Source organism: Carcharhinus amblyrhynchos, chromosome 9 (assembly GCF_965287045.1).
Source record: "Carcharhinus amblyrhynchos chromosome 9, sCarAmb.v2.hapA, whole genome shotgun sequence".
Lineage (NCBI taxonomy): Eukaryota > Metazoa > Chordata > Chondrichthyes > Carcharhiniformes > Carcharhinidae > Carcharhinus > Carcharhinus amblyrhynchos.
In genome coordinates this window covers 82,113,122-82,138,712 of record NC_137332.1, presented here as the reverse complement: position 1 = coordinate 82,138,712, position 25,591 = coordinate 82,113,122, and the positions used below count along the sequence as shown (strand labels likewise).

At 48.5% G+C, this 25,591-nt stretch overlaps 1 protein-coding gene across 4 annotated transcripts in view; it reads left to right on the top strand.

Moving 5' to 3' along the window:
- The first annotated feature begins 24,198 nt into the window (after window positions 1-24,198).
- Window positions 24,199-25,591, top strand: part of LOC145348423 (pre-B-cell leukemia transcription factor 1-like) — a 337,479-nt gene continuing 336,086 nt past the window's right edge. For all 4 annotated transcript variants that reach the window (XM_080196641.1, XM_080196640.1, XM_080196637.1 and 1 more), the window contains exons 1-2: window positions 24,199-24,406; window positions 24,583-24,656. In XM_080196641.1, the coding sequence (XP_080052767.1) occupies window positions 24,231-24,406; window positions 24,583-24,656 (250 nt within the window). In that variant the 5' untranslated portion in view covers window positions 24,199-24,230. The remainder of the gene's footprint in view (window positions 24,407-24,582; window positions 24,657-25,591) is intronic.

The window sequence follows — 25,591 nt, the reverse complement described above, 5'->3', positions numbered from 1 at the left end:
ACTCACAAGAAACTCTTATCAATACCCACACACTCCCAGGGAATCCCCTGTAAATAATGACACACTCCCAGGGAATCCCCTGTAAATACCCACACACTTCCAGGGATCCCCCTGTGGAAACTTACACACCCCCAGGGAATCCCCTGTAAATACTGACACACTCCCAGGGAATTCCCTGTAAATACTGACACACTCCCCAGGGAATCCCCTGTAAATACTGACACACTCCCCAGGGAATTCCCTGTAAATACTGACACACTCCGCAGAGAATCCCCTGTAAATACTGACACACTCCCCAGGGAATCCCCTGTAAATACTGACACACTCCCCAGAGAATCCCCTGTAAATACTGACACACTCCCCAGGGAATCCCCTGTAAATACTGACACACTCCCCAGGGAATCCCCTGTAAATACTGACACACTCCCCAGGGAATCCCCTGTAAATACTGACACACTCCCCAGGGAATCCCCTGTAAATATTGACACACTCCCCAGGGAATCCCCTGTAAATACTGACACACTGCCAGGGAATCCCCTGTAGATACTGACACACTCCCCAGAGAATCCCCTGTAAATATTGACACACTCCCCAGGGAATCCCCTGTAAATACTGACACACTGCCAGGGAATCCCCTGTAAATACTGACACACTCCCAGGGAATCCCCTGTAAATACTGACACACTCCCCAGGGAATCCCCTGTAAATACTGACACACTCCCCAGGGAATCCCCTGTAAATACTGACACACTGCCAGGGACTCCCCCCGCCCCCCACCACCCCCCCAACACCCCTGTAGAAACTGACACACTTCTGGGGATCCTTGTAAATGTGGTGGGGGTTGGGAGGGTGATATGTTCACAATTTCACAGGTTAGTAATCCAGAGGCCCAGGTTAATGCTCTGGGAGAAATAGTTTCTAATCCCACCAGGGCAAATGGTGGAATTTAAATGAAATTAATAAATCTGGAATTGAAAGCTAGCTGATGAAACTATCAACCATTGTTGTAAAATCCCAGCTGGTTCACTAATGCCCTTCAGGGATGGAAATCTGCCATCCTTATCCAGTCTGGCCTACATGTGACTCCAGACCCACAGCAATGTGAATGGCTGAGCGAGACACTCGGTTGTATCAAAATGCCACAGTGTCTAAAAGGAATGAAACTACACAGATGACCTGGTGTCAACCTTGGCATCGGAAATGACAATGGCCAACCCAGTCCTGCCAACCCTAGAAAATCCTCCTTATCTGGGACCTTGAGCCAAATTTGGTGGAGAGTTGTTGCATAAACTTGTGGTATATTCATAACCAGGATCAAACTTACAGGTAACGTCCCAGGCACTGTCATCTGTATCCTTGATCACAACAGGTGGCACAGTGGTATACATTGGGGATGGAGTTGACCTGGGAGTCCTCAACATTGACCCCATGAAGTCTCATGGCATCAGGTCAAACACAGACAAGGAAACCTCTTGCTGATTGTCGTGTATTATCCACCTTCAGCCGATGAATCAGTTCTCCTCCACGTTGAACAACACTTGGAGGAAGCACTGAGGGTGGTTCAGGCACAGAATGTACTCTGGGTGGGGACTTCAATGTCCATCATCAAGAGTTACTCAGTAGCACCACCACACACCGAGCTGGCTGGGTCCTAAAGGACATCGCTGCTAGACTGGGACTGCGGCAGGTGGGGAGGGAACCAACAAGAGGGAGAAACATACTTGACCTCATCCTCACCAACCTGCCTGTTGCGGATCGATCTGTCCATGGCAGTATCAGTGGGAGTGACCACCGCACAGTCCTTGTGGAGATAAAATCCCATCTTTACATTGAGGATACCCTCCATCATGTTGTGTGGCACTACCACCGTGTTAAATGGGATAGATTTCAAACAGATCAAGCAACTCAAAACTGGGCATCCATGAGGCACTGTGGGCCATCAGCAGCAGCAGAATTGTACTCAACCACAATCTGTAACCTCATGGTCCAGCATATCCCCCACTCTACCATTACCACCAAGCCAGGGGATCAACCCTGGTTCAATGAAGAATGCAGGAGGGCATAGCAGGAACAACAGTAAATAAACTGAAAAATGAGGTGTTAACCTGGTGAAGCTACAACACAGAGACTGTGTGTCAAACAGCAGAAGCAGCAAGTGATAGACAGAGTTAAACCATCCCACAACCAATGGATCAGATCTAAGCTCTGCAGTCCTGCCAGATCCAGCCATGAAACAGGCTGCAATCTCACCATAAGGGATCACTCTGCTGACCAGCCCTTTCACTTGAGCATCAGCTTGGTGCTGTATCTGCAAAGCATTTTTTTATGGTGAGGGTGTTGAGTTTTCAACACTCCCCATCGAATTTAGACTAACCAAAATGTTGAGGGTCTTCCTGTGTAGCATGGTGTAAGTGTGTTCACCACGTCGTACCTGTAAATCTTGCTGCAACCTGCCTGACCACCACTGATCACCGTGTTGTGTTATTATCATGATACTGATACCCTGGGCATATTTACTGTACAAAGACACAAGATACCATTCACTCATAAGGGATTGGATAAGCACTATTATGGGTTCATTTATGAAGACTTGGCACATACAAAGATTTACACATAGATAGGAAGCTTAAAGACATCAGACCTGCTTCCTTTGGGGTAACCAAGTAAACTAGATCAACAAACTGAGGGGCAACACAGTGGTTAGCACTGCTACCTCACAGCATCAAAAACCCGGGTTCAATCCTGGCCTAGGGTCTGTGTGGAGTTTTCACCTTCTCTCCACGTCTACGTGGGTTGCTCCGGGTGCTCTAGTTTCCTCCCACAGCCCAAAGATGTATGGGTAGGCGGATTGGCCATGCTAAATTGCCCTCACTGTCAGGGGGTTAGCACCGTAAAAATGTGGAGTTAAGGCAATAGGGCCTGGGTGGGATTGTGGGCTGTGCAGACTTGATGGATTGAGTAGCTTCCTTCTGCACTGTAGATTCTATGGTTCTATGAAATGTAAAGGCAGCTGCTTCTTAGGATATGGTTAAGGATCAAAGTGAACAGAACCTGGAGGACAATGTTCCTCATTTGTAAGGCACTGGTCCTCTGGTTCCATTCTCCCCCACTCTTCCTCCCCTCCCTTTCTCCCCCCCATCCTCCCTCCCCCCTCTTTCCTCCACCTCCCCCCACTTCTCTTCCCCCCCACTCTTTTCTCCACCCCGCACTCTTCTCTCCACCCCCAACTCCTCTCCCCCCCACTCTTCTCTCCCCCCCAACTCTTTTCCGCCCCCAAATCTTCTCCACTCCGCCCCCCCCTCACCTCCCTGCCCTCCCCCCCCCCCACCCCCCCACCTCCCTTAGAGTTGGCTGATGCCCCCACCCTGTCACTGAGGCAGTGGAGAGATATAACACACGTCATGTTTCCACAAGAGTGGTGGTGGAGAGCATAATCAGGCTATCCAAGGCTCGCTTCTGATGCCATGTTTGATTTGGGACATCCTTCAGAAAGTGGTTCCCTCATTATTGTTGTGTGCTGTGCCCTACACGATCTAGCTCTGTGAAGTCGAAGGAGAGTGAAGCAGGACCACAGGCCAAATGGGATGACACGGGATAAGGCTCTAAATTGGACATTAACGTTCAGGAGGACAGAGGCACAAGGAATGCATTTAACCAGCAAACCTTCAGTTCAGCATTCAAGGCATAGAGACCAATTCAATCCAATGACAATAGCTGGAATTTTACCAGCACACCTACCCCAATTCCAGGGAGGCTCGGAGAATGGCATTCTCTGTTGGCCTCGGGCAGGATCGTATGAACCATGGGTGGATGTGCCGGTAAAATTCCGGCCAATGTCCTGCATGCAATAAAATTTAATACCCAAAAGCTGCACCACACAAAACCCTCTTCATACAAGCCTTTGAAACATTTGGCTAATGTACAAAGCATGCAGCCAACTCAGCCCATTGAATTGAGAAAAGTGCTTATGTGGCTTACAATAAGAACAGTTTATAAAAGCTAACAAAAAACTCAAAGTAATGGATGCAAATAATGTAGCTCATGGCACGCCCTTACTGCACTTTGCCTTAAACTGATGGTGCCTTGCTGGTAGTGGCATTGGAGGCAGCTTGCAGACTTTGCTGTCACGGCAGTTGTGACAACCTTGGCTACCAGTGTCTGAGCTGGCTGCAGCTGGGCATCAATGAGATGCCCTGAGAGAACCCACAGAAATGACAGACAGCTAGTCTGTCAGTGTGAGATGTGTTTGCATCTCCCTGCTCACCATTGATGGATGGGCACCTAGCAGAGAGAGATGTGAAACCTCATCTATCTCCCACACTGGTAGTGACTTCCAGAGGTTACAGCCGGTGTACTAGTTTGCTGGTCTGAGGGTGTTCCTAAAGCAGAATCCCCAATCTCTCAATGGAGGAGGTTGTGCGCTTGGTGCTCAGGGTCAATACAACTTCATATGGACTCCTCAATGATGAAAGCCATGGTGCACAGACCCTCATTAATCTCCGCCAGGTCTCTCCATGCTCAACATAAAGAATCTGCCACCTGATGGATGTCTCCAAAGGTTTGTCATCAGTCTCTGACTCAGCATGGTCCTGGTCACAGCAGTGTGCCAAAGAAGCAAATCCGTGTGTTTCCCAACTGGAAACCACAGATGAATAGGGATATTCACTGCATGCTGAAGTCTAGATCTCAGGCGCTCAAGTCAGGCGGCACTGAACTATACAAGAAAGCCAGACATCATTTAAGGAGATCCATCAAAGATGCCAAAGAAAGTATCGGACCAAGCTAGAGCCCCAGGCTAGCCACACAGACCCCTGCCAACTACGGCAAGGCTTGCAAGGCATAACAGATACAAGATGAAGGCATGTAAAATCGCCGGCTCCTACGCACCCTCTCTGACAAACTCAATGCATTCTACACCCGTTTTGAGTAAGAGGTCAGTGAGAGCATGCCCTCCACCCTGGATGAACCTGTATCTAGGGTCACCATTGCAGATGTCAGAGCAGCTTTCTTGAGGTCAACCCACGGAAAGCGATTGGCCCGGATGGGGTACATGTATGATCAGCTGGTGGGGGTATTCGCAGACATCTTCAACCTCTCTTTACAACAATCTGAGGTCCCTATCTGCTTCAAGAAAACGACCATCATCTCTGTGCATAAACATGCCTTAATGATTATCATTCGGAGTTTCTGACAGCCATCATTATGAAGTGCTTCAAAAGGTTAGCCTTGGCACAAATCAGTTCCAGATTCCTGGACTGCCTGAATCTACTACTGTTTGCTACTGCCACAACAGGTCCACAGCAGATACCATCTCCCTGGCCCTGCCCTCAACCCTGGAACACCTAGATAACAAAGTCACCTATGTCAGACTCTTATTTATTGACTACAGCTCAGTCTTCAACACCATTATTCCCATGAAACTCATCTCCAAACTCCATGGCCTGGACCTCGGCACCTCCCTCTGCGACTGGATCCTGAATTTCTTAACTCACAGGCCACAATCATTAAGGATAGGCAACAGCACCTCCGTGATCATCCTCAACACTGGTGCCCCAGAAAGCTGTGTTCTCAGCCCCCTACTATACACCTATGACTTTATACACCTATGGCTGTGTGGTCAAATTCCTCTTCAATTCAATTTTCAAGGTTGCTGACGAAACCACCATAGTGTGTTGGACCTCAAACAATGATGAGACAGAGTACAGGAATGAGATACAGAATCTGGTGAACTGGTGCGGCAACAATAATCTCTCCCTCAATGTCAACAAAACAAAGGAGATTGTCATCGACTTCAGGAAGTACATCAATGGGGACAAAGTAGAAATGGTGGAAAACTTCAAGTTTTTAGGTATCCAGATCACCCGTCCTGGTTGCCCCCATACCGACACTATAGTTAAGAAAGCCCATCAATGCCTCTACTTTTTCAGAAAACCAAGGAAATTTGACATGCCAACTACAACTCTCACCAACATAGAAAGCATTCTTTCTGGTTGTATCACAGCTTGGTATGGCTCCTGCTCTGTTTCAAGTCCTCAAGAAACTACAAAAGGTCATGATTGTGGTCCAATCCATCTTGCAAACCAGCCTCCCATCCATTAACACACAGTGCCAGGAACCCGGGTTCAATTCCCAGCTTGGGTCATTGTCTGTGTAGAGTCTGCATGTTCTCCCCGTGTCTGCATGGGTTTATTCCAGGTGCTCCGGTTTCCTCCCACAGCCTGAAAGACGTGCTGGTCAGGTGTATTGACCACGCTAAAATCTGCCTCAGTGTACCCAAACAGATGCTGGAGTGTGGCGACTAGGGGATTTTCACAGTAACTTCATTGCAGTGTTAATGTAAGCCTACTTGTGACACTAATAAATAAACTTTAAACAGTATACATGCATGGCGATCTGCAGAGGCAATGGAGAGATGCTGCATTGAAGCTTCAGTGGGAACTCTGTCTCAGACAGCACACTTTCTGATTAGAGATGGCTGTGACCTCCCATGTACCCAAAGCACAAGATTCTGGGACCTGCACTCTAACCTGTCTCACCAGGGCTATAGGAGCAAGCTGGCCAGTGGCAGTCCAACTCCACAGCATCACTCTGTCTCCAGGGCTCATTCACTAGTTTGACGGTTTCCGCAACATTGTGACTTGTTGTCTCCTGACGGGCAACAATAGGGTTGCACCTTCCTTGAGGATCATTCTGGATACTCTTCCCCTCCCCCCTCCCCCCGGCCCCCCAACATGGGTATTTATCTGGCCATTTCGCTGTGCCACACCCTCCTCTCCAATGCACTGTGGGCTTAGTCTGCTGGCAGCCCTGCCTTGGCAGGGCAGGCTTCAGCGTCAGCTGGCACACACGCTCAGACTCCTGAGTGTCCATGAAAACGAACACCCAACTACACTACCCCACACAGGTCCATGTGATCTCTGCACTAAGCCTTGTCTACCGCAGAAGATTGCTGAATCTGCTGTGGCGCAGATTTCTGGGCGCAGGGCACCACATTGTGCCCACTGACCTTGGCAGCCTCTGTCCAGGCCTTCTTCATCATGTGGGGTGGTCTTCTCTCCCTTGGCATCAGGACATGGGCCTCCCGCACCAGGACAGGCAGGCACTGCTCTGTAAAATGCGAGGATTGGGGGTGGGTGGGGCACACACTCAAGCCCACCCAACCTGCCCTCCATCACATCCTGGCACTGCTGACTTTCTTCTGATTAATCTTGAGACAGGCAGTGCCCTCAGCCTGCCCCACAACTCCGGGCAGTCTTCAGGGCTCCCCTCTTTCTTAATGGCTTGCCACTCAGCCTAACATCACAATAACAAGAGAATCTCGGGCAAGAGCAGACGTATCCCTCAACGTGAAGTTCAGGATTACTGAGGCTAGCTTTCCATTTGAATTTAAATTCCACCAGCAGCCACGGTGAGATTTGAACCCATGTACCCCCAGAACATTAACCTGGGCCTCTGGATTACCAGCCCAGTGACATTCCCACTACACCACCACCTTCCCCTGTTCGTAAAACGCCCAGCAAGGATCACGGATAGATGTGGTAATGGGAAATGAAGTGGAACGGAGCAGAAAGCAAGCATCGGGGAATATCTCACGATCACAACATAATAAAGAGAGAGATTGAGAAGGACATAAGTAAGACAAATACCAAAGTGATAAATTGGAACAAAAGCTGATTTTAAGCGGATGAGAATGGGAGCAGGGAAAGTAAACTGGAAACATTTACTGACAAGCAAAGAAATAGAAGAGCAGTGGGAACCATCAATAGAGATCAGGAGAAATAGATGGCAGTGAAAAACAAGCTCAGTAATGAAACACTGAGGCAGAATAAGGACATAAGGGCAAAACTGAAAGGTAGAGGCTGAATACACAGCACAGGGAATAGAAAAAGGCTGCAGGGAAAGTAAAAAATATATAAAGCAAAGAGAAACTTCAGAGGTAAATCAACAGGGGTATAAAATAAAAGTATTCTACGGATGTAAAACTAATAAAGCAAAGATCAGGAAAGAGATAGGATCACAGAGGTGTACACGATAAGCTCAGCAATAATAATAGCATTATAGCAGCATGGAGGGTGACACGGTAGGTAGTACAGTGGTTAGCATTGCTGCCTCACAGCACCAGGGACCTGGTTCGATCCCTGGCTTGGGTCATTGTCTGTGTGGAGTTTGCATGTTCTTCCCGTTTCTGCATGGGTTTCCTCTGGTTTCCTCCCACAGGCTGAAAGATGTGCTGGTTGGGTGCATTGGCCATGCTAAATTCTCCCTCACTGCACCTGAATTGGCACTGGAGTGTGGCGGCTGGGGGATTTTCATGGTAACTTCATTATAGTGTTAATGTAATCCTGCTGGCGACTAATAAATAAACCTAAGTTTATTGAACATCACTTTGCTTCAGTGTTTATCAGTGAAACTAACAAGGAGGGAAATTGAAACAGGAACACATAATAAACCAGAACTGACCTGCTAACTTCCATGTTTAACTCAGGAGTGTTATGCTGCTCACACACAATCCTCTTGGATCCAGAATTCCAAAGACTATTCACCCTCTGAGAGAAAATTATTCTCCTCATTCAAGTAAAAAATGGGAGGATCCTTATTTTTAAACCGCACCCCCTCGTTACAGATACCAGAGGGGAGACATCCGCTTAGCCTTAACCCTGCCAAGCCCCCTCAGAATCTTATATGTTTCAATAATATCTCCTCTCATTCTTCTAAACTACAGTGAGTTTAGGTCCAACCTGCTCTCCCTTTCCTCACATGATAATCCCATCATCCCAGGTATAGGCTAGTTCCAATGAAAGTACATCCTTTCTGAAGCAAGGAGACTAAAACTGTGCACTATAGTCCAAATGAGGTCTCAATAATTAATGCCTGCTACGGTTGTAGCAAGACTTTCTTACTTTTATACTCTACTTTCTTAATTTTATACTCCACCCCCTTCCCCCACCTTGAAATATAGGCCAACATTCCATTGTTTACTAAACACTTGCTGTACCCGCATGTTAACCATTTGTGATTCATTTACAAGGACATCCAGATCCCTCTGTAGCACAGCATTCTGCAGTCTCTCTCCATTTAAATAATATTCTGCTTTCCTATTCTTCCTACCAATGAAGACAACCTCACATTTTCCCACATTACACTCCACAGGGGGGAATCTTACCAAAAATGGCAGAGATAATGCAAGAAAAACAGATTTTGGATGGGATGGGATTTTCTGGCCTCGCTCGCCCCAAGTTTGGAGAATCCTGACCAAAGTCAATGAACCTTTTCATGTGGTCCAAGTCCTGTCTGCTACGATTCCTGTGCCAGACGGTACAGAAAAATTCTGTCCTGTGTGTTTCTCTCCAGAGAAACAGATCAGTTTTCTCTCCAGATTTTTATACACTGTGCCATAAGAAAGCAGCTGGATGTGTTTCATGCTGTCATATGGTGAGCTGGGGCCTCAGCATGCCAGCAAACATAACTGCACTGAGAGCAGAGTGTCTTGTTTAAAAGGTTCCTAGATCAAGACAGAAAGTCATCTCCCCGCACCACACCACAACACAGAGGTCTTGGGGATTTCCCCCCCACCAACACCCCTCCTTACCTCGAGTGGGGCCAGCATTCATTTCCCCCCGCCCTCACGATCGGAGCCAACATTGTGCTGAGGTGGCATGATACCAACCTGCAGTGCCAACTTCTGCCAAGAGGCAGCGCCAATGAGTATCCCTCTCCCTGGGGGCTATACTTATCTTTACATCCCCTGGGAGACATGGGGCATGATGGCACAGTGGTTCGCACTGCTGCTTCTCAGCGCCAGGGACCCGGGCTCGATTCCTGGCTTGCATCACTGCCTGTGTGGAGTTTTCATGTTCTCCCATGTCTCCGTGGGTTTCCTCCGGGTGCTCCAGTTTTTTCCCATACTCCAAAGTTATGAGGGTTAGGTTGATTGGCCATGCTAAATTGCCCCTTAGTCTCCTGAGATGCATAGGTTTGAGGAACTAGCTGGGTCAATATGTGGGGTTGTGGGGATAGGGCCAGGGTGGGATTATTGTTGGTGCAGTCTTGATGGGCCAAATGGCATCTTCTATGATTCTATGAGACCCGCACGATAGAATCATATCTGTGTGAACCTGTGACATCACATCAGTGCAGTGTCAATATGTCACAGGAGGGGTCAAAATATGGTGGTGGGGCGGAGTGGGGGGACGGTTAATAAGAATAAAATACATGCAAAACAGGTTCATGCCCACTATGGATGTTTAACCCCTACTGGCATTCACATGGACAGTGAATTTCACCCATAATTTCCTGCTTTCTGTCTCCCTCCTTTCTTGAGCAGAGGTGCTACATTTGCAATTCTCCAATCTGCTAGAACTTCTCCAGAAATGTAGGGAATTTTGGAAAATTAAAACCAATGCATCCTCTATCTCTATAGCTACTTTTTCAAGATCCTAAGATTCAAGTTAAAGGGATTTTTCAGCTTTTAATCCCATTAGTTTTCCTAATTTGTTTTCTTCAGTAATTGTGATTGTTTCAAGTTCCTCTCTCCCTTTTGCCTCTTGATTTCCTATTGTTCCAGGAAAGCTTTTGTGTCTTCTACTGTGAAGGCAGATACTAAACATTTGTTTAAAGTCACTGCCGATTCCTTGTTTCCTATTATTAATTCCAGGTAGGGCACCAATGCTCACTTTAGCTACTCTCTTCCTTTCTGTATACTCGTAGAAGCTTTTACTAACTGTTTTTATATTTCTTGCTTGTTTTCTTTCATTTTCTATTTTTTTCCTCTTGTTACGTATATTAAGTCATCATTTGCTAGTTTGTTTTTGGGATGTGATCATTACTGGCAAGGCCAGCATTTATTGCCCATCCCTAATTGCCCTTGAATGCCTTGTTCGGCCATTTCAAAGAGCAATTAAAAGTCAACCATATTGTTATGGGTCTGGAGTCACATGTCGGCCAGTCCAAATTTTCTTCCCTAAAGCACATTAGTGAACCAGATAGATTTTTACGACAATATTTTCATGGCCACTAGAAGTGAGACTAGGCTTCAATTCCCGATTTATTAACTGAGTTCAAATTCCATCAATTGCCTTGGTAGCCTAGATAATTACCAGTAGTACAATGTCTCCCTTCATACCTTTGTAATTAGCTTTATTTTTGTTTTAGGCACTAGTTTTCGACTCACATTTCACACCCTCAAACTGAGGGAGAAGTACACAGCAACCAGTCACTTTCCAACTTCCCCCTGAAATCACACTAAGATTTTCTTTTTGAACATGATTGCTGGGCTCTGAATTCACACACCCACTAGCTCTTTTATCCCCTTGCTGCTAAAAGTAATATGAGAGCACAATTGTGACTGGGGGGATTGAATCTGACTCTGGAACTGCTGCAATACTCAGTACTCACAGCTGCTTTCTTACCAGCTAGTGGCAATGGGATCACTCAGTTCAGACAAGGACCAGTGCCACCAGCAAGAGTATCAGCAGCAGCATCAGCCTGCTCTTAAATTGCAGAGCTCTGAGATGCAGAGGGATCTGGATGTCCTAGTGAAAAAGGCTAGTACACAGGTACAGCAAATAATCAGGAAAGCTAATAGAATGGTTATCGTTTATTGTGAAGGGAATTGGGAGGATATGCTTCAGTTATAAGAGCATTGGTGGCCAGCATTTGTTGCACATTCTTAAGGGCCAATTACATTGCTGTGGGTCTGAAGTCACATGTTGGCCAGACTGAGTAAGGACAGCAGGTTTCCTTCCCTAAGGGACATCAGTGAACCAGATGGGTTTTTACCATATCCTATGGTTACCATCCCACAGTTCAAAGATATGCAGGTTAGATGGATTGGCTACAGTAAATTGCCATGTCGTGTCAGAGGGAATGCGTGAGTTTACGGGGATAGGGTCTGGGTGGGACTGTTGCCAGTGCAGGCTTGATGGCCTGAACAGCCTCCTTCTGCATTGTCGGGATTCTATGATTACGGAAATCATATTTTCAATTCTGCGGGGAGGGATTTTGAATTGAATTTAAATCCCACCAGCTGCTATGGTGGGATTTGAACCAGGGACCCAGAGCATTAGCCTGACCCTCTGGTTTATTAACCCACTCGTCCTTCTCCCCACCACACTCTGCAATCCTGTGTCATTCACTGCAAATAATGACACAAAACATGGAAGTGCTGACAAATTGCGACACATTGCCAGGGAATCTTTGCTTAATACTGACATTTTCCAGGGAATCTGATAATTCAGAAGGTATTGTCCAAATATTAAACCTTGCATGGATTACGTTACCAATCATGATGGGCATGCGGGCAATTATTGATAAATACTGGCATACAATGAGAAAATCCCTGTTAACCACTGAACAACCTTTATACAACTGCCAGCAAATAGTGACATTTTCCTATACGTGATCCCTGGTGATCCAATGCGTCCACTTACATGGGAATCCCCTGCAAGTGTTCCCAGAGAATCCCTTGCAATTGCTGGAACATAAGGGCCGGAGTAGACCATTCAGCCCATCAAGTTGGCTTAGCCATTCAATAAGATCATGGCTGATCATCCACTTCAATGCCTTCCCCTCCCTTTATTTCAAAGTCTGTCAATCTCTACCTTAGGCACACTCAGTGACTGAACTTTCTGAGCCTCTGGGATAGAGGATTCCAAAGATTCACAGGTTCAATCTGAAATTCCTGAAAATAATGGTACACACCAATAAATTCCCTGCACACACTGACACATGCACAGAGAATCCCCTGAACCTACTCAAATACTCCCAGGAAAGTTATTGCAAATACTAGTGCACTCCCCGAGGACCTCTTGAGACACATTCCCAGGATTTCCTCATTATATCGTGACAGCCCCCATCAATACTGACACATTCCTGGGGAATCCCCTGCCATGAACATTTTGAACCCCTGTAAATAATGTTACAATTGTCTTCAGCCAATATTGCTACATAGTGACCAAATTCGCTGAAAATAATGCCAAACTCCAATTATATTCCTGCATGTGTCAATAAGATTGCAAGGAATCCTGACATACTCCGAGGGAATCCCGTAAAAAATATGAACAAGAGTAGGCCATTCGACTCTGTTCCACAATTCAATATGATCATGGCTGATCCTCTATCTCAACATCATAGTGAAGCAGCACGGTGGCACAGTGGTTAGCATTGCTACTCCACAGCGCCAGGGACACAGGTTCGATTCCCAGCTTCGGTCACTGTCTGTGTGGACTTTGCATGTTCTCCCTGTGTGTGCATGGGTTTCCTCCCACATTCTGGCAAACATGCTGGTTAGGTACATTGACCCAAACAGGTGCTAGACTGCGGCGACTAGGGGATTTTCACAGTAACTTCATTGCAGTGTTAATGTAAGCCTTACTTGTGACTAATAAATAACCTTTAACTTGATGACTGCTCTCGTCTTGACATTCTTAAAGCGTGATCTTCTAAAAAAATTCTAAGTGCCAAATGAGCAAGTAAAGGGGAGTGAACGCCGCCGGTATTTTCGGTGAGCCGCGAGTCACAACTTTATGGCACTCACTATAATAAAAGATCCTCAGTGCGATTCTCACCAGAATGGACCCTCCGAGCACAGGACTCACCCAAAGTGGCTGCAATATAAGCACCAGGGATGGATTCACAGACAGTCACGCCTGTGTGGCACCTGGAGGGACTGTCTGAGAGAGAGCAGGACGCAGTCGAGGAGAGGAGGGACGTTTTCTTCTCCCCTTGATGGATGATGAGCCAGAGGTTGGGCTGATAACGAGATCAGGGAGGCAGTGACAGCAGCAGCCAGCGCCCCTGCACTGGCATGAAGAATCTGGGGCCAGCACTGGAAGAAGCTGAATGACCATGTTTGGGCAGCAAGGGTGTGTGTTCACCCCGCTGTGACTCAGCCACGGCCCCGCTGTGACCCGTCCTCGCTGGGATTCCCCTCCCACCCCTGTGACCTGCCCTCGCTGTGACCCGCCCCCACTGTGACCCGCCCTTGCTGTGACCTGCCTCCACTGTGACCCTCCCTCGCTGTGACCGGCTCCCGCTGTGACCCGGCCCCACTGTGACCCGCCCCCACTGTGACCCACCCTCACTGTGACCCACCCCCGCTGTGACCCAGGCCCGCTGGGACTCATCCTGCTGTGACCCGCCCTCACTGTGACCCGCCCCTGCTGTGACCCACCCTCGCTGTGACCCGCCCCAGCTGTGACCCACCCTCACTGTGACCTGTCCCCGCTGTGACCCGGGCCCATGTGACCCGCCCCCGCTGTGACCCAGGCCTGCTGGGACTCATCCTGCTGTGACCTGCCCCTGCTGTGACCCACCCTCACTGTGACCCGCCCCCACTGTGACCCGCCCCCCACTGTGACCCGCCCCCACTGTGACCCGCCCCGGCTGTGACCCGCCCTTGCTGTGACCCGCCCCCGCTGTGACCCACCCTCGCTGTGACCCGCCCTCACTGTGACCCGCCCTTGCTGTGACCCGCCCCCGCTGTGACCCGCCCTCACTGTGACCCGCCCCCGCTGTGACCCGCCCCCCCACTGTGACCCGCCCCCACTGTGACCCGCCCCGGCTGTGACCCGCCCTTGCTGTGACCCGCCCCCGCTGTGACCCGCCCCCGCTGTGACCTGCCCTCACTGTGATCTGCCCCCGCTCTGACCCGCCCCCACTGTGACCTGCCCCCACTGTGACCCGCCCTCACTGTGATCTGTCCCCACTGTGACCCGCCCCTGCTGTGACCCGCCCTCACTGTGACCCACCTTCACTGTGACCCGTCCCCGCTGTGACCCAGGCCCGTGTGACCCGCCCCTGCTGTGACTCAGGCCCGCTGGGACTCATCCTGCTGTGACCCGCCCCTGCTGTGACCTGGCCCCACTGTGACCCGGGCCCATGACCAGGCTCCACTGGTCATGGGCCCTCAAACCCGCTGGGACCCATCCTGTTGAGACCCGCCCCTGCTGGGACTGACCCCGCTGGGACTTGTCCGGCCCCACTGCGACCTGCCCCCGTTGGGACCCACCCCTGCTGGGACCCGCCCCTGCTGGGACCCGCCCCTGCTGGGACTCAGCCAATGCTTTGGACCCTGCCACCCACTGCAACTATTTCCTGAGCCAGTTTTTCCGTGTTGCAGGAGATGACCCTACTGCACCTGGCCCAGCTGGCATTGCCGCCCACCCTGCTGCTCCCACTGGGATGCTCCAAGACAGCTCGGAGGAAACCTCGAATCACGCAGGAACCCTGAGGAATCCTCTGAGGCCAGCAGCAGTCAATTGTCACAACCCACAGCGCAGATACTATCACCTGAACAGGACAAGTGGTGAGGTTTCTGCGTCACTCTCTGATGGGCACCACGTAGTACATTGGGTGGAGGCAGGAACATTCGAGGAATTAGGCATGTGGTGGTCTGCCAGAGCCAAGGAAACAGTTGTCCCCAAGCCAAGACCTCTGGAACCCGTTGTCCCAAAGCTCCTGGAGATGCAGCAGCAGAGCTGGGGATTGCAGGAGGGGCTGACAGCAGCATTGCAGCAACTGCGAGGCTTTTGGAAGGAGTTCCACAGTCTTAGGAGACAGTGCTGGCTTTATGCGCCCCCTCTCCCCGCCCTCCACATCCCCCGAGGTCAATTCCCGAAAAAGACCGTCTCCTTTTCAGTTGACTTTGAACAGCTGAGTTCAGATAAAGAACATTGTCACAATGTAGGGGGAGGTAATATTTATTTTGGGTGATACGTACTTAATTGTACATGAATCCTTTACAATGGTTTGATTTTGGACCCTTTTTCATTACAAGGGTAGCACCCACAGTGGAAAGCCTGGGTCAGGAAATGGCTGCCGTGGATGGCAGGGTCCAAGCAATGGCTGATTCACAGTGGGGAGCTGTCAAGTCACAGTGCGGTATGGCCGAGGGGCTGCAGAACTTGGCCCAGGCTCAGAGGGACAAGGCTGAGGGCTTGCACACTGCGGAGCAAACACAGTTCAGCCGCTGAGACTGGCGGGGCCACGTGGTGCTGAGGCTTTTGGGGCTCAGTCCAGCTGCTCCGCTGTCCCATGGAGAGTCCCAGGGCATCCTGAGGGAGGAGGAAGGGCGAGCCCATGCCAGGGCCAACCATCCAGCAGACTCCAGCCATTGCCAGGCTTTCCGAATCCATCCTCCCTGACACCAGTGCATCTCATGGGCAGCGGGGTGAACAGGGTAGCACAGATATGTCCATGACACCAAAAAGTCAGCTAGGACCCTCCAGGCCCAGGCCCTCTAGGGGACGTCTCTCAAGTGCATTAAAGGCCATAGGTGTGGAACACAGGTGACTGTCTCCACCTTTGGTGTACATCCTGGGGAGACACAGTGATATGATGCTAAGTCACGGAAGATTAAGAAGCTGTCAGGTTACTGAGAGGGTGAAGGACTACACTAATTTGGTTTAGGAAAATAGGCACTGTTTAGAATTAGGTACACCTCTTATGTTGTACTGTTCAATATCACCACTTTATGTTATTGCACTGTTTCACCAATAAATGTTGCACCAGCTGTGACTAATCTATTTGTGATTCACCTCCCACAAGGAAGGCCTTACCCCGACTGTACCCAGAGAGGCTCAGAGCATCATTCTTTAAGGGGGAGGCCCTTTGGCCCACCGATTGTGTGATTCCCATTTCACAGTGCCTTTGCCGGACCCCTGACTGGTGGGACTCCAAGAGATCATCCCAAGCTGTCCCAGCAGTGGGTACCTTGTACTCCCACTGTGTCACACAGGCTGGTGTGGCAGCCCAGCACCCACCAGACCCTGAGACAGCCCCAACCAGCCCACCCAATCCATATCCCACATATCCCCACTGGCGGCCTGGAAGGACCCGGTCATATAAAGGTTGACGACCACTGTGACCCTCACCACTAATGGGAGCGGGTGACCCCCTGTCACTCGAGGTGCCAGTCCGCAAGTACCTGACACAGGTGCTGCACTGTCTCCCGATAGAGCTGGGGCCCGTAGTGGCGCACGGCGTGAGAGAGAGAGAGAGAGAGTGAGTCTGTGAAGTTATCCATCCTGAGATGGATCCATCCAGGGTAGAAGCAGAGAGAATATTTCCACTTAGAAAGGAAACAAGAACTAGAGGGCACAGCCCCAAAATAAGGGGGAGTCAATTTAGAACAGAGTTGAGGAGGAACTTCTTCTCTCAGAGGGTAGTGAATCTTTGGAATTCTCTGCCCGTTGAAGCACTGGAGGCTACCTCATTAAATGTGTTTAAGTCACAGGTAGATAAATTTCTGATCAGTAAGGGAATTAAGGGTTATGGGGAGCAGGTGGGTAAGTGGAACTGAACCACTATCAGATCAGCCATGATCTTATTGAATAATGGGGCAGGCTCGAGGGACTAGATGGTCTACTCCTGCTCCTATTTCTTATGTTCTTATGGGACCTGCACTCCCTCCCAGCAACCCCAGATCCTCAGGAATATGGACAATGGCAACCCGAAACCATTCCCGGTGCTGCTCACCATCTTGACAGGTTGGCGGCCGTCACTGCACCTTCACCATGGGAGGCATGGAGAGCATTGGGGTTGTGGTGATGTGGGCCTCCCCATTGGAAACCCCAGAAACACAGACATGGGTGCACCCATCTGGATGTCTGGTGCACAGGCTCCCAGGGATGGCTAACAGTTCAGATGGGGGAGGGGCACCCTTGTGACTAGAACAAGATGGATTCCCATCCGGGGCGACGCTGCAGAGTCCGTGCAGATTGAGGAACCGTGTTAGCACCAGGCCGAGCTCCTGTGATCGGAGCCACAGCTGCCAGAGCTTCAGCTTGTTTCGGGGCTGTTAGTGGGGTCTAGGGTGGGATGTTAGCAGCAAACTGACTGCAGGATCCCCAGACCGGCAACAGCATTCATCCCACCCCCCCCCCCCCCCACCACGCCTCTCCCAAACTACTGCACCCATGCAAGCTCCTCACCACCACCCCCCCAGCACCATGGCTACAGCTGAGTCCTCCCCACCCCCCACCCCCCAAGTACCCCGGGTGTTGGTGCTCAGTGGTACTCACCTCCTCGCTTGCCTTCCTCACTGCTGCACCTGAACCACATTTAGAGAGCGGCTGTAAATCTCGCTGGTGTGACATTTCACTGACGAGGTGGTTAATGTAAGTGAGGGAGAGGATTGCATGCTGCACTCGTGAACGATATTGAAATGCATTCAAATGCATGGTAACGCGTTTCAGGCACAAAACTGTTCATGCACAGTCAAAGTGGCTGCCAACATCAGGACCGGCGTGAAACCAGGCACGTTTCCGAGTTTCCACTTTGCACACAATCTTACCACCTTGCCACACTGAACAATAGGCAGATGAGGTCATAAGATTGTGCCCTTAGAGTCTAGAAATCTATTTAATTTCTTTTTAAGTATATTCAGTGACTTGTCCTCCAAGGACAAGCGGCAGACAATTCCATCGGTTCACCACCCTCTGAGTGAAGAGGTTTCTCCTCCTCTCAGTCCTAAATGGTCTACACCGTATCCTGAGACTGTGACCTCTTGTTCTAAACCCCTGCCTCCACAGTCAGAGGAAATAGATTCCTGCATCCATGGAATACCTCCCAATCTGTCCTCATAGGACAATCCTTTCATCCCAGGACTCAAGCTGGTGAAGCTTGGCTGCACTCCCTCTGTGACAAGTGTATGTTTTCTTAGATAAGGAGAACAAACTGTACACAATACTCTAAATGTGGTCTCACCAAGACCCTGTACAGCTGCAGTAAGGCATCCCTTATTCCTGGACTCTTCCATAAATTCTCCCATTTTGGACAGTGACTATATACTTATAGAAGTTTTTGCAGTCTGTTTTTATGTTGCTTGTAAACTTAATCTCATTCTCTATTTCTCTCTCCTAATCAATCTCTTGCTCTCTGTTATTGAATTCTGAACTGCTCCCAATCATGGCTGGTATGGTAGCACAGTAGTTAGCACTGCTGCCCCACAGCACTAGGGCCCCGGGTTCAATTCTAGCCTTGAGTGACTATCTGTGCGGAGTTTGCACGTTTTCCCTGTGTCTGCGTGGGTTTCCTCCGGGTGCTCCAGTTTCCTCCCACACTTCAAAGATGTGCAGATTAGGTGGATTGGCCATGCTAAATGGCCCCTTACTGTCCCAAGATGTGTATGACGTGGAAATGCTGGCATTAGACTGGGATGGGCACAGTAAGAAGTCTCAACTGGTGTTGTGAGACTTCGTACCAAGATGTTAGGTTAAGGGGATTAACAGGGGCAAGTATGTGGGGTTACGGGAATAGGGCACGGGTGGTAAGATGCAGCAGCATTGGTGCAGACTTGATGGGCCGAATGGCCTCCTTATGCATTGTAAGGATTCTGTGATTCTATGATCATGCTTGCTCCTTTTTATAGCAACTTTATATGACTCCTCTTTGGATCTAGTATAATCCTTAACTTCTTTGTTACACCAGAAAGGAATATATAACTGTTCTAAAGCAGGCATTCATTCGTTAGTGATCACCAATTCACCATCATACCTTTTAATGTTGTTCTCCAATCTATCTTCCCCAACTCCCACCTCATGCCATTGTCGTTTCCTTTGTTTAGATTTAGGACCCTAGTTTCAGATCTGACTTTTTCACTTTCCATCCCAATGAAGAATTCTATTATATTAGGGTCACTGTTCTCTAAAGAATACCACACAACATGATTATTTATTAACCTTTTGTCATTGCATAATATCACATCTAGGATAACATGTTCCCCAGTTGGTTCTTCAACATACTAGTCTAAAAAACTCCTCATACGTCCTCCAGGAAATTATCCACCACAGTATTATTGCTAATTTGGCTTGCTCAATCTATGTGTAGATTAATGTCACCCATGTTTTCTGTTTGTTACATGCATCTCTAATTTCCTATTCGAGCATCCCCTAGCTTACCACTACTGTTTGAAGGCCTACAGAAAAGCCTTACTAACGTTTTCCATCCCTTGTTGCTTCTTAGTTCCATCCACTGATTCGACATCTAGATTTTCTGTCCCAGTATCCTCTTTCAATATTGCACTTAATTAATCCTTAACTAACAATGCCACCCCAACTCCTTTTTCCTTTTAACACACCCCTCTCAAAAATCGAATATCCTTGGATATGCAGTTCTCAGCCTTGGTTACTCTGCATCCATGGCTCCATAATCACAATATTTTGTACCTATTTATATCAACTTATGTTAATAATTGATCTACATTATTGTGAATGGTCCATGAATTCAACTACAGTGCCTTTAGACTGATCTTTTTAATGTTTTATCAGTTTTTTTTATATTATGTTCTTACTTATGCCTTTGTTTCCTCTGCTTTCCATTTTTGCTTTCTACTCTTCTTTCATTTCTATCTGTGCATCCCTCCCTTGTGTCTCCCCGCTCAGGTTCCCATCCCCTATCAAACTAGTTTAAAGCCTCCCTAACAAACCTGCAAAGATACTATGCCCAGTCCTATGCTTCCAGTTTGTACAGGCCCATCTTCCCCGGAATTGATCCCGATGCCTCAGGGACCCAAATCACTCCCTCCTACGCCACCCCTCCAGCCATGCATTTTTCTGGCCAAGTCTATTTCTGCCCTCACTTTTCGCCTGTAAATACTGACACACTGATAGGGAATCCCCTGTAAACACTGACACACTCCCAGGGATCCCCTGTAAATACTGACACATTCCCAGGGAATCCCCTGTAAACAATGACACAGTCCCAGGGAATCCCCTGTAAATACTGACACACTGCCAGGGAATCACATGTAAATATTGAAACACTCCCAGAGAATCTCTGTAAACACTGACACACTCCCAGGAAACACCCTGTAAGTACTGACACACTTCCAGGGAGTGCCTTGCAAATACTGATACAATCTTTGAGAATGTTATACTGTAAAGCTGTCCAAACGACTTCCTTGGAATCATAATCAAGCACTGATACATTGCAACAGAATTCCCTATGGAAAAATATCCATCTTCTGTCGAAATGCTTATAAAACCAACAACAACTTGCATTTATGTAGAACCAAAGGTCTCAAAATACTTCCCAAGAACAATATTGATAAAATTTGCCACCAAACTACATAAGGTTTCTGAGGTCAAATGACAAAATGCTTGGTCAAAGAGTTGGATTTGAAGGAGTACCTAAAGTAGGAGGGAGAGTTACAAAGAGAGGCCATGGAGAGAGTGAGAATTTTCAACTGAAGACTTTGCTTCACTGGGAGCCAATGTTGGCCAGCGAGAACATGGACGATGGGTTAAGCAATCCAAGTGAAGACACAGGCAGCAGAGTTTGGGACAGATCCAAGTTCACACAGGGTAGAATGTGGTAGGGGATGGTCCTGCTGTGTATAGTCAGTCTTGGAGGTAACAAAGGCATGAATGAAGGTTTCAGCAGCAGGCTAGCTGTGGCAGGCTGGAGATGGGCAATGCTGTGGAGGTCATAGAATCCCTTCAGTGCAGAAGGAGGCCATTCGGCCCATCAAGTCTGCACCGACACCAATCCCACTCAGGCCCTACCCCGTTTAGTTACCTTGCCGATCCATCTAACATCCCAGGACATTAAGGGTTAATTTAGCATGTCCAATCAACATAACCTGCACATCTTTGGACTATGAGAATGAAACCGGAGCACCCAGAGGAAAGCCACGCAGGCACGAGGAGAATGTGCAAACTCCACACAGACAATGACCCAAGCTGGGAATTGAACCCAGATCCCTGGAGTTGTGAGGCACGGTGGTACATGCTAACCACTGTACCACCGTGCCACCCACACTGAAACAGGTTGACTTGGATTGAATGATATAGGGTCAGAAGTTGGGCATCTTGTGACGAGTGACTCACATTCTAACTCCCCGAAGCCGGTCCACCATCCACAAGGCTCAAATTAGCTGTGTGATGGAATACTCTCCACTTGCCTGGATGGATACAACTACAACAACACCATCCAGGGCAAAGAAGCCAATGTGACTGGCTCCCCATCCACCATCTTAAATATTCATTCCCTCCACCAGTGATGCCTTTATCAATCGAAGCATAGATTATAAATGCAGGGAGGTCGTGTTGGAGTTGTATAGGACATTGGTGAGGCCACAGCTAGAGTTGTGTGTGCATTTCTGATTGCCACATTATTATGGGAAGGATGTGGTTGCACTGGAGGGGGTGCAGAGGAGATTCACCAGGATGCTGCCTGGGATGGAACATTTAAGTTATGGAGAGAGGTTGCGTAGGCTTGAGTTATTTTTGTTGGAGCAGAGAAGGCTGAGGGGTGACCTGATCAAGGCGTACAAGATCATGAGGGGCATGGACAGAGTGGATAAAGAGCAGCTGTTCTCCTTAGTTGAAGGGTCAGTCACAAGGTTCAAGGTGAGGGGCAGAAGGTTTAGTGGGCGTGAGGAAAAACTTTCTTACCCAGAGGGTGGTGACGGTCTGGAATGTGCTGCCTGGGAGAGTGATAGAGGCAAGTTGACTCATATCGAATAAAAAGGACCTGGATAAGTACTTGGTACATCATAACATTCAGAGCTATGGGCCATGTGCTGGTAAATGGAATTAGGTGGGGTTCAGGTGTTTCTCACATGTCGGTGCAGACTTGATGGGTCTCTTCTCCACTGTATAATTCTATGAAAACGGCAGCCGTGTGTACCATCTACAAGATGCACTGCAGCAACTCACCAAGTCTCCTTCAACAGCACCTTCTAAACCCATAAACATCATCTTCTAGGAGGACAAGGTAGCAGACACATGGGAACACTATCACCTGGAGGTTCTCCTCTAAGTCACTCACTGTCCTGACTTGGAAACATATCACCATTCCTTCAGTGTCGCTGGGCCAAAATCCTGGAACTCCTTAATAGCTGTGGGTGTACCTACACCACATGGACTGCAGCGGTTCAAGGAGGCAGCTCAACACCACCTTCTCCAAGGCAATTAGAGATGGGCAATAAAAAATGATAAAAATGTTGGCGTGGCCAGCCACACCCACATGCCATAAAAAGAATTAAAGCATCTTACATGAAAGGTCCCTGGATCGATGCTGGTTGTTGCTTTGAGGCAATGTTGGCGTTTGTTTCTTTGTGGGTATACCTCACTTGACCGAGGAGCGGCACTCTGAAAGCTTGTGATTTCAAATAAACATGTTGGACTATACTCTTGGTTTCGTGTGACCTCTTATTTTGTGGGTATATAATAGGACTTTGGGATTCTCAACTCTTAGAATGTCCATTGCCCCTAACTCTCCTTGCCATTGCCCTCAGGGATCCCAAATCCTCAGAATATTGGACCCAGATTGGAAAAGCAACGCCATACACATGCATTACCTTCCCCTCTTGTATATATAAAAAAACCATTCAGCTGTTAAAGGGGACGAAGCAGCTCCTTTAAGAATTGCTGAATCCTTTTTTAAATAATGCAGTGCCACCCTGACGTCATCGCTTTAATCAGGCTCCCTCTGACGTCAGAGGGGGCGTGCCCTCCTCCGTTGTCAATCAGAGGCTGGGGGCGGGAACAGGGGCGGGGCCAAGGTTACTGTCAGTTTCAAAGAGCTAGCAAGGACCCAAAAAAAAACAAAAGGCTGGAGCAAGGAGTTAGCTGGGAGCTGAGCACTGGGGGCTTGGCTGTGCTGGCAGAGAGGCAGGAGGCAGCAGCACAAGTCACAAACACCTTGGGAGCTTCCAGCAAGCCTAAAGATACAGAGACAGCTACTTGTGTCCAAATGTTTCTTTAACCCACTCCACTGGCTGCTCCCCAGCCAAGGCTATTGGACTGATTGCTCTACATCTTGGCTTGCTTGCTTTCTTTCTTGAGGGATTTTTTTTTCTTTTTTTTTAATTGGCACCATTTCATTTATTTCAACCTTTTAAGTATCAGTAAGTGCAGGAGAAGGGGGATAAAGAGGAAAGCATCTTTTTGAGCAGAGAGAGAGAGCGACATTCACACACACACACACACACACAGAAGAACTGGACTGTGAGCACAAGGCTTCTTTTTTTGTGCAGGAGGAAGGGGGGATCCAACCCTCTTTTTTTGCCCAGTTTGCCCACCTCCCCACTCCTCCCTGTGTACAAAGGTTAAGAAGGGAGGGTTGGGGAAGGGCTCCTCGCCTGCTCCTCAGGGCTGCTCTGTGTGTGTGTGCGTGTGTGTGTGTGTGTCTGCCCGGCCCCACAGCTCGCTCGCTCCGGGAGGAGAGAAGATTCATCTTATTTCTAAGGTGTTTCATTTTTCCCACACCCCCTGCCCCCTCCCCTGATGGAAGAGCAGTCCAGGCTCCGCCATCCCCACGCCGGGGTCAGTATCCCGGGGCTGGCCCCGCACATGCAGCAGGACAGCGGGGGAGAGCCTGAGGGCAGGAAACAGGACATCGGAGACATCTTACAGCAAATAATGACCATCACTGACCAGAGTCTAGATGAAGCTCAGGCACGGTGAGTTTAACAGAGAGAGAGAGAGCAGCTTTGTGTGTGTGTGTGTGTGTGTGTGTGTGAGAGAGAGATATCATTAATGGATACATAATATTAACAATATGCGATTAGATATCATCCACTCTTCAAATAAACTCCAGTTGGAATATCGAAATGATTATTTTCATTTTGTTTTACAGGAAACATGCTCTGAATTGTCACAGAATGAAACCAGCTCTCTTCAATGTGCTTTGTGACATTAAGGAGAAAACAGGTCAGGAAAGTGTGTTTATTTATATATATATATGTAGATATAAACCATTCTTACTCTCGGAGTTACCCACTCACTGGCTGTTTATTTATTTTGTGTATATGTGTGTGTGTGTGTGATATGTCCCAGGCAGGAAGCAACCCCCCTCGCTTTGGCTGGTAGCACCCCAAACTAATGTCCCTGGGAGTCCCCTGGACACGAGTGCATTGGAGACGGTGTGTTGCACTGAGGGCAGATGTGTTTGAGCTTCAGTGTGAGGGAGGAAACGAAAGTTATTCACAGGAAAAGGGACGGGGCGGGTGGGGGGGGGGGGGCGGGGGGAAGGTGATTGGGGATTTGAAGAGAAATATGTGTGGAATTCACCCAGATCCTGACTGTTAAGGGTTAATAAAAAGTTCCATACGCTCAATCGCTTGATCATCAGTGTTGTTTGTTTCTTGGTGACTTGCCTGTGGTCACTGAGTGTTGGGTTACCAGTTGTTTGAGTGCTGGAAGCAGACCCCCGGTTAATCGGTTCACCGGGAAAGTGCTCCTTCCTTGCGATCTAACACTGGTTTAAAATAACAAGAGCAAAAGTGTATTTTCCACTGAAGATCTGTAACTCGCCTGCCTCTGATTGTGAACACTGCTAGCTGGAGAATGCTTTTCACACAAGAGAAATGCTGTGTGTGTGTGTGTGTGTGAGAGAGAGAGGTTCCCAGGGGCAGGGGCAAGCGGATCTAACGGCGTGTTGAAATGTTGTTGGTGCAGGGGGCTGAAGGGCAGAGGGGTGGCGGGGGCTGCAGCAAGGTGAAGGGGTAGACACTGCTGGTATGCTGCTGGGTGTAAAATAGTGACTGGGGTTTTTACTGGGTACATACATGTGATGTGTGTGATATGAGCATGTGTGTACCATGCATTAGTAAACATGCTTTTGCTATGATCTATCTGTAATGTGC